The following is a 12,116-nucleotide window of genomic DNA, read 5'->3' as shown; positions in this document are numbered from 1 at the left end:
CAGAAATGAAATAGTATAAAGAGTATATGGCTGTCAGCTCTCAGTTTTCCAGTCAAACCCAATGCATGTAATTCCAAGACTGTTTAGGAAAACACATTATGCAGAAATATTTAAATACACGATTGTGAAAAAAGGCAATGATCCTTTTTCCCTTGCCAACATTTAGCATAAATTCATTTAGCATTATTTATCCCTCTCTCTTACAAGGTTATATGTACCCTTTGACCCTCCCTGACAGCGGGCCTGGCTAACAGTGCTAACAACAGCAACAGTGCCACTGGAGTTAACATTGTTGACCTGTAGAGTGTGGGTGGGATGTTACGCTTCCACGACAACACCATCCTGCCACCGTAGGTCAGGACTTATCAGTGGTAACTGCCATATGAGCACAGTGCAGAGCGGCAGTGATTAGCTAGGCAGTGGGACACAAACACAGGGACTAACATGCATGTACAACCGTCTACCAAAACAAAGAACAGAGAAGATCAGATTACAAGACACACAGAGGTGTGAGTCTGTGCTCTTATCAGGATACTCTTATTGCACTGTATCTTTACATGGCAAAAAGTTTGCTGCTTTTTTAATGTTCTGGATGTCATATACAGTTCCTTAAATTAGATTTGATTTAGGCTTTTGAACCAATTAGCATGCAATCAGGATACCAAGTTTAGTTAATAATATTCTTCCAGGCCAGGTCATGGTTATCTTTCATCTCTGAGTGTCAGTTGTGTTATACTTTCTCTGGATAATCTGTCTCCTGGCCCTTCCTCAACAGGAACCAACCCCACCCGGCCTGGAGCCTTTCCTGGTGCCAACAGTCCCGGCCCTGTAGCTGACCTCTATGGAACCGCCAATCAGGACTCTGCTGTAGGCAACTACATCAATGCCAACAGCCCTCAGCCGGGCTCTGGCTTCAGCCACAGCATTGCTGTGAGTATATCTATTTTTTCTTCACCATAATCATCATCATCATCATTATCATCATTATCATCCACCTCATCAGATCTCTTCACTAACTCCTTGCGGCTAAATTCATTCCTCACTTTCTCACTCTCCTTATTACGCCACTGACTGCAGAGAGGAAGGTCAGATAGAGAGCAGTCTGGTGAAACAGGGACAGTCCAAATATTGAATCAGTAATTCTGTCATACTTCCTGCAATCACTTTAACAGCTCCATAAAAAAGAAAATCATGTTTAACCGCTAACACATTACCATGAAATGTCTTAAGCTGTTAAAAGCTCAGGTTCAGAGTGAGGTTCAGTAATACATTTGTGCTTCCTAGCCAATATTTTCTTTTTGTAATTTTTCACATAAATACACAGATACCGCATTGGCTGCTGCTGTCCGTTACAGCGATACATTGATGTGTCCGCCAAACTGGTACAGTAAAGTAAATGTTACTGTATTGTAACCCTAGTTCTATTAGCACAGGCGGAGCCCTCTAACTAGGGGCAGTGTCTCATGCGGAGATTGAGATGGACAGAGCCCTCTGTTTGTACTCTGCACTAATGTTGTCTGTATTTGTGTGCATTTTCTGAAAGCTTACAGATATGGACGAAACGTACCAGTACCACTGGAGACTGCTGGAGCAGTGTAGAGTAGTTAGTAGTTAGTGTAGTAGCAAGATTTGGCCTTTTAAATAATGGCAGAATGGAACAAATCAGTAATACAGTGAAAAGAATTATCCCTCCACATTTCAGGATGTAATCTTTCAATGGTCACGCAGACCACTGCCATCTGTAACACTGTCTCTTTTTATAGGTACAATATTACGACCTCCTCTACCATCGCCTAGTTTGTTATGTGAATCTTTTGACTCTAGTCAATCTAGTGCCATCTTTTGGCTGTACATATGTTATATTAAGCCCAGTTCTATGGAGCTAGAACAGTCTCAAAATGAATAATATAATATAATATAATATAATATAGAGCAACCAGTAATATAATATATAATATATTTTTGTATATATATATACACACACACACATATATATATATGTATATATATGCAGGTTCAACAGTTCATATATCAATGTAACAACCTCCAAATATGTATTTGATGAAAATTACAATTACTTTTACATGCGTACATTTGTGAATTTTAATTGCACATATTTAAAACAAGAAATATTTGTGTGTGCATCACAAATTTGTTGATAAATCTTGTTTTTTATATGTGGAGTTTCCTTTACTTATATGGAATGAAACATATTTATATATTATATATTTATATATATATATTAATATATATAAATATATATTTATATATATATATATATATATATATATATATATATATATATGACTCAAAACACAAACACATTTTCAATGCGCAGCTAAATATGTTTCATTCCATATAAGTAAAGAAAACTCCACATATAAAAAACAAGATTTATCAACAAATTTGTGATGCACACACAAATATTTCTTGTTTTAAATATGTGCAATTAAAATTCACAAATGTACGCATGTAAAAGTAATTGTAATTTTCATCAAATACATATTTGGAGGTTGTTACATTGATATATGAACTGTCAATTTACAATGTGCTTTTAATTTGTAAACTTCCCTGCATTTGTGTGCGCAAGTTTTGAGACTCCCCTGACGTGACTCGATTCACAAATGGATTTTTTTCTAAGAGGGGATTGTCTGCAGCCAATCAGATGTCTCACTCCTATACAGCCAATCACATGAGTGCCTCCCCACGAGTGGTATTATATGACGTCATTAAAGCGCGCGACTCCAGGTGGGAGTAAAGGTGAAGCTGCAGTACTGGAGGCTGCAGTTTCAGGACCGTTTAATTTTCCGAGTGAAGGCTTAGTAACAGAGTAATGTAATTTAGAAGAAATTAATTAGTAATAGTAATGGCTTGTCCCACCTGACCTCCACAGTCCTTTTTTTTTTTTTTTTGTTTTTTGTTTTAAGATTATTTTTTGGGCTTTTTGCCTTTAATGTACAGGACAGAGTGAAAAATGGGGTGAGAGAGAGAGAGCGGGGGTTGACATGCAGCAAAGGGTTGCAAGCCAGAGTTGAACCTGCGACCACTGCAGCGAGGCTTCGCCTCTGTACATGGGGCGCCGGCACTATCCACTACACTACCGACGCCCTGAGACCTCCACAGTCCTCTCAGCTCCTCTCACCCACACTTAAACACCCATCCTGGGCTACACAGTTTTGACCTGTCCTGCTGTCCTGCTGGAGTTTGTTCTGTGTTGATTTATATGAGAAGAGGGAAAGATCGCCGGCCGCTAGGCTAATCAATACAATGTAAAATGCCATAGGCTTGTGCTAATAACGTTATCATGTTGTATTTGTGGGGAAAATGTGTCCGGATTAACACATTGTCTGTCTGTGAATGCTGTGAGTTGTAGTGAAGCTAATTTTTGTACTTGTGTTTGAAATTGTCTCTATGAAGACATGTTTAATGTGTGTTTAATGTGTGTTTTGAATCAATTAAACTTTACAGCACTTCACAGAAACCTCCGCCGCCGACTAGCGTTTTGGAGGTGTAACTGCAGGTACACACTGTAGGTGACGTGTGTAGGGTCTATGCACAACCATAAATCCATAAATAAAATCTTAATTAACTTTATTGATATGTCAGTCAATACAAAATTGTAGACAAAACAGAACATGAACTCAATACAATGCCGGGGGGGTTACATCATACATAACATTTTGATGGTTTTTCTGTGGATAGAATGTTGGATTATTATAATGTAATGTTTGAACTCCTTTTCAAAAATTAAAAAAGATGGTTTATGATTAGAGAATTTGGATTTGTGAATATGGTATTTTGCAAGTAACAAAATTAAGTTGATGATGTAACATTGATCTTTGTTGTTAGCAGTATAGTAAAGGAACCAGAGAAATGTTTTGGGAAATAAATGTACAGACATCTTGCCAAAAAACACATGAAAAAGGACAGCCATAGATCCCCTTTTACTCCCACCTGCGCGCGCTTTAATGACGTCATATAACACCCCTTGTGGGGAGGCACTCATGTGATTGGCTGTAAAGGAGTGAGACATCTGATTGGCTGCAGACAATCCCCTCTTAGAAAAAATGCATTTGTGAATCGAGTCACGTCAGAGGGGTCTCAAAACTCCCACACACAAATGCAGGGAAGTTTACAAATTAAAAGCACATTGTAAATGCAGGTTTGACAGTTCATATATCAATGTAACAACCTCCAAATATGTATTTGATGAAAATTGCAAATACTTTGACACACGTACATTTGAGAATTTCAATTGCACATATTTAAAACAAGAAATATTTGTGTGTGCATCACAAATATGTTGATAAAAATTATCTTTTATATGTGGAGTTTCTTTTACTTATATATGGAATGAAACATATTTTTGTGTGCATTGAAAATGTGTTTGTGTTTTGAGTTATATACATATATATAAATCCCCAAATACATTTGTGAATCCTTTTTTGTGCATTTATTAATTTCTGTGTACATTTATTTATTTTGAGACTGTTGTAGCTCCATACAGTTCAGACCAAAGATTCACAATGAGACAAAATTGTTTTCGAGCATTGCAGAGAAAAGTTGCAGTGATGTGAGCTGGTCTGTCTGAGCACGACTCAAGCCAGCTGATGGTGTCTCCTGTAGCTTAGCTGGTCAAATCACTTGTGGCTGGTTTTATAAGCACATCACCTGTTTAAATAGCCACTTGGCTTGTAGTGAAGTCTGCTGGCCAAGTCAAAATGACAGCAGGCAGCGTTTTCACTTGCTGCTTCATCCCCCCAAGCCCTCTGTTTCTGTCCTCATGTTGTGTCAGTGTCGGATGGTGGTCGGCTGCTGCTGCTCCTATTTATTATGAATATAGTCCAACTGATGCTCATTTTGTTTCTGTTGTTCACCCTTTTATTACTACTACAAATGCAAATGCAACTGTAGCCAGTGTCTCACCATCACTATCCTCATTCATATTTAAGAGGCTACACATTATATTCAGCCACAAAATCAGCCTGAAAAGCTGGAAATCAAAACTGAAGTATAGAGTTGTTGCATAGAGATGATACACCATCTCATCTAGTTACATTAGTATGAATGTTTTTAGAACGTTGCAGAACGATATATTGCAAGTTGTTGCCTGTTTCACCTCATCTCGTTGTGAATATTTGGTCTGACCTGGGCATTAAGGGACGCATGGAAGTATGAGGGCAGTGATGTTGGGGGCGGCAGTAGCTCAGTCCATAGGGACTTGGGTTGGGAACCGGAGGGTCGCCTGTTCAAGTCCCCATCCAGACCAAAAATATGGAGCGTGGACTGGTAGCTGGAGAGGTGCCAGTTCACCTCCTGGGCACTGCCGAGGTGCCCCTGAGCAAGGCACCGAACCCCCAACCGCTCAGAGCGCCTGTCATGGGCACCCCCACTCTGACATCTCTCCACTTGTATGCATGTAGTGCATGTATAGGTTCAGTTTGTGCGTGTGTGTTCGGACCTGTGTGTAATTGACAACAGAGTGAAAAATTGAATTTCCCCTCAGGGGGATTAATAAAGTATATAAAATTTAAAAAAAAAAAAAATTCAGCCACTTGCTGAAGAGGGTGAAGGGTGGCTGTCAGCCCCATTATAGGCCCCATTAAGTATTCACGAAGGTAAGTCTTTGTTGGCCGGCTACATTTATGTAAATTTCAGTTTGTAAATACATGCTCATGACCGAAGGAGAGTATTACCCATAAAGCCCTGTAAAGGCCTGTGCTAAAAGAACTAGGGTTACAATATTGTAACCTTTGTTATACCCTGTTTCCTGCATATATTTCATTAAAACATCCAGTAGCAACACAAAAGACTGGCATTTTTTATTATTTTAACTGGCCAGAACAATGTTGCATTGATGCAATATCTACGTGGATATATCTATGACATCTTTATTTGCTGTGCTATGCCAAAATGTGACTTTGCACAGTATATCATCACCTCACTGTCACTGCTGTTTGTATGTCCAGCAGGACACAGTGTAAAAATGCCTATACATATGGCAATGTCATCATGAAACAAGTATTTCTTAAACTGAAACTCTTGGATGCCCTCCAGAATTGGGATACCTAGAGGGTCCCTGTAGCGAATAATACCAGTTTAAAAGACTGAAGTAAGTCCTTTGCGAATTACTGTTATGAGAAGATTTCTTCGTGCCCTTTCATACCTGGCCAACTGAACATCAGTAGCTTGTGAACTTCTAGAACAAATTGGGTACAGATGAAAGCGGGGAAACCAAAGCCATAGCTTATCCAACAAGAGTTGTTAACTAATGTGCAGTATCAATTTCACCTGTTTTGATCTTCTGTCCAACTCTGACCAGAAATGGTAACAAGGCCTTTTTTGTGTTTGACCACCTGCTTTGTGGTGCACACATGCACACACAGTGTGAATACTATCTGGTATGCAAGTTTGAATTCCACAGAACATTCCCAGAATGTCAAGAGAACTATGCAGAGGACCTGATGGGGTCTTCTTGTTATCACTCATTATTTTTCATTAAATAGAGTATATTAAGCATATTGAGAATGTCATAAGTTTGACATGGCTACACAAAAGACTTGTTTGGTCATCATTTATGTTGTAACTGCAGTATATTACCTATTACACCTTTACACACACTTATCTTGTTCCATAATTAACAATGCAGCTTGTTCAAAATCAGCCTCTGACTTTAATTTGTCCAACACGTTCCCAAACCAAAGTGGCTTTCTCATGCCCCTCACATGTGATACTGATACCAAAGGCACCTTTTTATGTCTCTATGTGGTGCACCCTTTAACGTATGTATGTGAAGCACAGCTGTCCCCTGGGTGAAACTCCTAACACTTGGCTGTCAAGCGGTCACATTTAGGTTCAGGCAATAAAAGTACTTGGTTAGGTTTAGAAAACATGTTTTAGGTTAAAATAAGATGTAACATGTCATAAATATGTTATGAGAGTAACATACGACTCTCATGAACAGATGACAACGTGAAGTTAGATTTGAATATCATTGATGTAATGATAAAACAGCATTGAATTTTGGTTTACAAAGGACAGAAAAAGTTATCTCCTGAATGAAACTCCTGTTTGACTCATCCATCTCCCCTCCTATCCACCCACCCTACATGGACTTTCTTGCTCTTTATAATACATCAGTTGCTCTAAATGGCAAATAATGCCCAGATGGGTTTGCATTGGAATTTGAAATGGAAGCCCAGTGCGTCAGTATCACACACTGAGGGGCATGACATGAGTGTTTGTATTTGACGACCTGGGAATGAGAACGGCTGGTTTGTCTGCTAGTTTGAAAAATGATTTCTAATATGGTCTACATCAGTTGAACAGAAGAAATACAATCTGAAAGTGATTCATTCATTTGACTATTGAGATTAACCAATTATGTTGGCTGATAATGGTTACGTGAAATGCATTATTTCTATGCAATACATATCAACCAAAGTGTGCTGCAATGTATTCTGAGTCTATCTGAGTCTATCTGAGTCTGAGTCTATCTCAGAATACATTGTGCTAGATTCAGGGTAAACCCTGGACAAGTCACCAATCTATCCCAGAGCTAACATATACAGAAAAAAACAAATTCACACTCCACACCTGTGATCAAATTAGCTTTTCAAATTTTCCCCAACCTGCATGTCTGTGAACTAAGGTAGGAAACCAGAGCAGCCCACACGCATAATGGGAGAAAATGCAAATGTGGCGAGGTTGAAGGAATTTTAAAATTTGGATAAAATGTTATAAAACCGACAACGCCACCTAGGTTAAAAGAGCCTAGGACTTTTTTTTTTTTAAAGACAACACAGGTTCTTATTTACAATCAGGGTTGAGCAGAGTTAAAAAACACAAATCCAAATAAAAGTTAAATACAAGATTTATTATAAAAAAAGTGATAAAATAAAATAAAAACCCCTTTGTATGTTGCACAAAGTCTCTCCCAGCAGTCCAACCGTCCTGTGTACTGGTCCCACTCTAACCCGAAGGTGGCAGACCCCAGACCTTGAATGTGGCGACGGGCAATCAGTCACTCGTCGGTTGGAGACACATAAGAGAGAGAAAATTCTGGGATAAGTAGGCTAGTCAAACAAAAATTGTTCAACAATTAAAAAAGGGAAATCCTGATTGAAATGGTTTAAAATATTTCTGCAAGAGGGGTGCATCATGATTACACCCCTCTGCTTCTCCACGTCGCTTCCCCTCAACTGCGGCCGATGACTTCCCTTCGCCTGCTGTCCACCCTCCGGTCCCACGGTCCACTACTGGATCTGTTGGGAGGTACACCAAAACACAGCCGCCAGTCTCCCACCAACACACCGGCACCAATATTCCTCCGACCCACACCTGCCTGGCCCCGCAGCTGGTGTTACACCGAAATCTGTGACCGTCGGAATCTGTGACCGCAGGGGGCGATGTTGCACATTGTCTGCGTGTGTGGCCATCAACAGTAGAGAAGAAGAGTATTGATGTTAACGGCGTACGCATTGATCCGTCGGCATAAACTTCCAAATATACTCTGCACCGTCTATGATTCTATGGATAATTTCTCCCAAAAGTTTGATTGCCGTCGCTCTGTCTGTGATCCACGAGTAACTGCTGTTTGTTAAGAAACCGCTCGTGACCATAACAACCATCCCAGACATAGTAACACGTTATCTGGCAATGGAAAGTAGATCGCCTTAAGGTAGATGTTGTAAATTACTTTTATTATAACAACGTTTTGTGTGATAATGTATGCACTGTTTAATAAATGAGTAAACATTGACACAGTTGCTCTGTTATTGCCTCAATATTTGGACAGATGTATTTTCATTTCAAAGTTCAACTGTAAAGAGCTAAATGCACAGCCATCAGAATATGTGACCTCACTGTATCTGCATAATAATGAGTTTAAACCTCAAAATAACTGTTTTCAATCCTTCTGTCATCCTCTCACATTAATGTGCACACATATATTTGTATTTGGGATCATCACAGAGATAGAAACACAGAGGTCACATATTCTGATAGCTGTACAGCCAAAAACAGGTCCTAGCTGCAGGATCAGCACCTTGGGGAGCTCCGCGGCAGTCCTGACAGCTGTGCTCTGTTATATGATGAAAACAGGTTTGAATAATATTCCACAGATATTTAGTAAGATCTTTCTTGTATTAGTGATCCCACGCCTGCTTTACCTTGGGGAGCTTGGGTGCCTGTCTGCTGTCCCCGTAGATCTGGTTCTGACGGGCCTTCACCTCCCGCATGAGGAGATCTGTCTCCTCAGCTGTCAAACACTCTTTCCAATTGGTAGGTCCACCATCTAACTAGCTCTCCGCCGTGCGCTCCAATCGCGCCTCTTTTAAAGGGAATGAGAGGTGACATTCTGATTGGCTTATTGAATGATATGCCCAAAACACACCCATGACTAATTCACAGAGTAAGTCCAACCCTTTTAGACTCTCCGCCATGGCACACAGTCTAAAAACGCGCTGTCTAACTAGCAAGTGACTGGGACACGCCCATGCGCCGCACGCCTGGCGCTTCGCGTTTTAGACCATCTAAATAGGGCCCTATGTGTTATCTGGGACAGATCAGCAACTTGTTCAGGGTGATCATTGCCTTTTGCCAACTCTATGCAGGGATAAGCTTAAGCTGACTGTAAAACAAAGCAGATGGATGGATGGGTGGCTTTATGGTTGGATAATTTTCAAACAGCTAAAAGACAAGGCTGATGTTAATGTATCATTTTCTTTTGTCAACAAATCCTATGTAAAGACTGAAACCAACAGTTTTTCAGTCCATCTTTGAATACATTCTGGCTTACCTACCCTATCTGTGGTTCTGTGGCACTGATTCCTTCAGACATAAATCTTTGAAATCCGCTCAAATCCGCTCTTTTTTAAGGCCCGATACTGTTTTTTTTTTTAAAGGCTCAGTAATTTCCAAAAACAACTGCTGTTTGGAGTTTCTATCAACCTTTACTCAAACATGAGGGACCAGTGCGTTTTGGGGGATTATTTTCAGCAGTGGATTAATCCACACTTTTGCTGTAGTAAGTATTTGTAGCAGCAGGATGGTGTATGTGGGTTTGAGGCAAAATAAACTACAGTGTGTGTGTTCATAGTAATGAAAAGATATGTCACGCAGTGAAACAGTGTGGCTCATTGATTCATTGATGTGTTTTAATTTTTTTGGACAAAAATGGAGCTCAATGGCACAGAGGAAGAAGATACACCAAGCTTTGATACACACAGTACTTGTTAGTAGATACACTCACTGTTGGTTTTTGATTTTAAAAGGGATTTAGTGACAGTTACGTCACTGGAATTACGTGCCATATTTCCTAACGAAAAAAAAAACGTAGAAAAACAAACAAATTAAAAAGCTGTAATTATGATACATTATGGTAAGTCTGCCGCCCCACCCCCCACCCCCCACCCCCAATCCATGGCTGAATACAACATGCTTCTGTATATCTGTGCATAATTACTGTTTTGCATATCCCGTGATTTTTGATTTATACATGTTAGCATAAACATGATAAGCCTCACAAGAAGATCCTAAGCTCTAAATGTAGAAAATTCCCCAAAGTTAATTACATAACAAACAAAGACATTGGTATCTAACTTCTAATTTTTTTGCTGACATGATTTTCTGAGGTTCTGGAGGATCTATATGATGATCAGGGTAATTGCATGAACAATAACCTCAAAAAATAATTTCCTGCTGTCAAGGCTTCACATCATGGGGAAGTTATACAAGGTTTTTATTGGACTCCTGTAACTGTAAGCCTTTAAGTTGAAATCTGTATGCACTAGTACAACATTAAAACATTCACAAACATGTATTTTAAACCAGTATTCTGTAAACAAACAAATATTGGATAATTTGCATATATAATAATATTGGATTTTTTTATGTAACAACATCTTACATCTTTTATTGCAAAGTATGCTTCAGAGACAACTCTGTCTTAATGAATCGTCCAACAGTATTCAGTTTTTCGAAGCATGTGTGAATAATTATAGGTCATGCTGAGGATCTTAAACTGTTGATCCACTGAGGCCTTACATGACCTGAGAATGTTTTTAAGCTGGTAATTTTCAGATACAATAAGAAAACCAACAGTATTTTATTTTACTTGAAAGTGTAAGTTTCAGTATAAAATTAGGCAAAGTAAATCAAATGTTGGTATGTTTGGTTGCAAAATACATCTGGAATAGATTGTGGTTTACAGTTATTACAGTTCATCTTCATAGATAAAAAACGTCTCTGTCATTTCAGAAATTAACATTTTGTAACTAAACTTTTGATTGCATTGCCCTTTCTGATAAAGTCATCTAGGTGAATTTCCATTCATGCTGGCATCACATCCTGTCAATCAACTACACTCACAGTTTGCTACTTTTTGCATCTTTTCCAAAGAAATGCATACTGACAACTACTAATTGTACATTTTAGGGTCCACTGATTGCGACAGCTTTTACAAATGGATACCATTGAAAGCTAACAAGTGACTGGTTGCCATCTTATTTAAGGTATTATATTCTATTTCTATATCACAACCCTATCTGCCAATACAAACATGTCTTGTTCTTGTTTACCTTTTACACTTCTTATTTTCCCTGTCATTTCTGCTACTATCATTTATTTTAGACACTGTTCCTAAATAAGATGTCACAGCTATTCACAGGGCTTGTGCTGGAGCAGCTGTATAATATATATATATATATATATATATATATATATACAGTACAGGCCAAAAGTTTGGACACACCTTCTCATTCAATGCGTTTTCTTTATTTTCATGACCATTTACATTGTAGATTCTCACTGAAGGCATCAAAACTATGAATGAACACATGTGGAGTTATGTACTTAACAAAAAAAGGTGAAATAACTGAAAACATGTTTTATATTCTAGTTTCTTCAAAATAGCCACCCTTTGCTCTGATTACTGCTTTGCACACTCTTGGCATTCTCTCCATGAGCTTCAAGAGGTAGTCACCTGAAATGGTTTCCACTTCACAGGTGTGCCTTATCAGGGTTAATTAGTGGAATTTCTTGCTTTATCAATGGGGTTGGGACCATCAGTTGTGTTGTGCAGAAGTCAGGTTAATACACAGCCGACAGCCCTATTG

General features: G+C 38.9%; 1 protein-coding gene across 4 annotated transcripts in view; it reads left to right on the top strand.

Annotated features, from left to right (window-relative positions):
• Positions 1-12,116, top strand: part of LOC117259582 (RNA-binding protein Musashi homolog 2-like) — a 506,563-nt gene that overhangs the window by 478,788 nt on the left and 15,659 nt on the right. For 3 of the 4 annotated variants that reach the window (XM_078166887.1, XM_033630996.2, XM_033630994.2), the window contains one exon: positions 776-930. In XM_078166887.1, the coding sequence (XP_078023013.1) occupies positions 776-930 (155 nt within the window). Of the gene's footprint in view, positions 1-775; positions 931-11,436; positions 11,514-12,116 lie in introns of all 4 variants that reach the window. The other variant, XM_078166886.1, reaches the window with a different exon arrangement.

The sequence above is a fragment of the Epinephelus lanceolatus genome, chromosome 4 (genome assembly GCF_041903045.1).
Source record: "Epinephelus lanceolatus isolate andai-2023 chromosome 4, ASM4190304v1, whole genome shotgun sequence".
Classification (NCBI taxonomy): domain Eukaryota; kingdom Metazoa; phylum Chordata; class Actinopteri; order Perciformes; family Serranidae; genus Epinephelus; species Epinephelus lanceolatus.
This window is presented reverse-complemented; position numbering and strand designations above follow the sequence as displayed.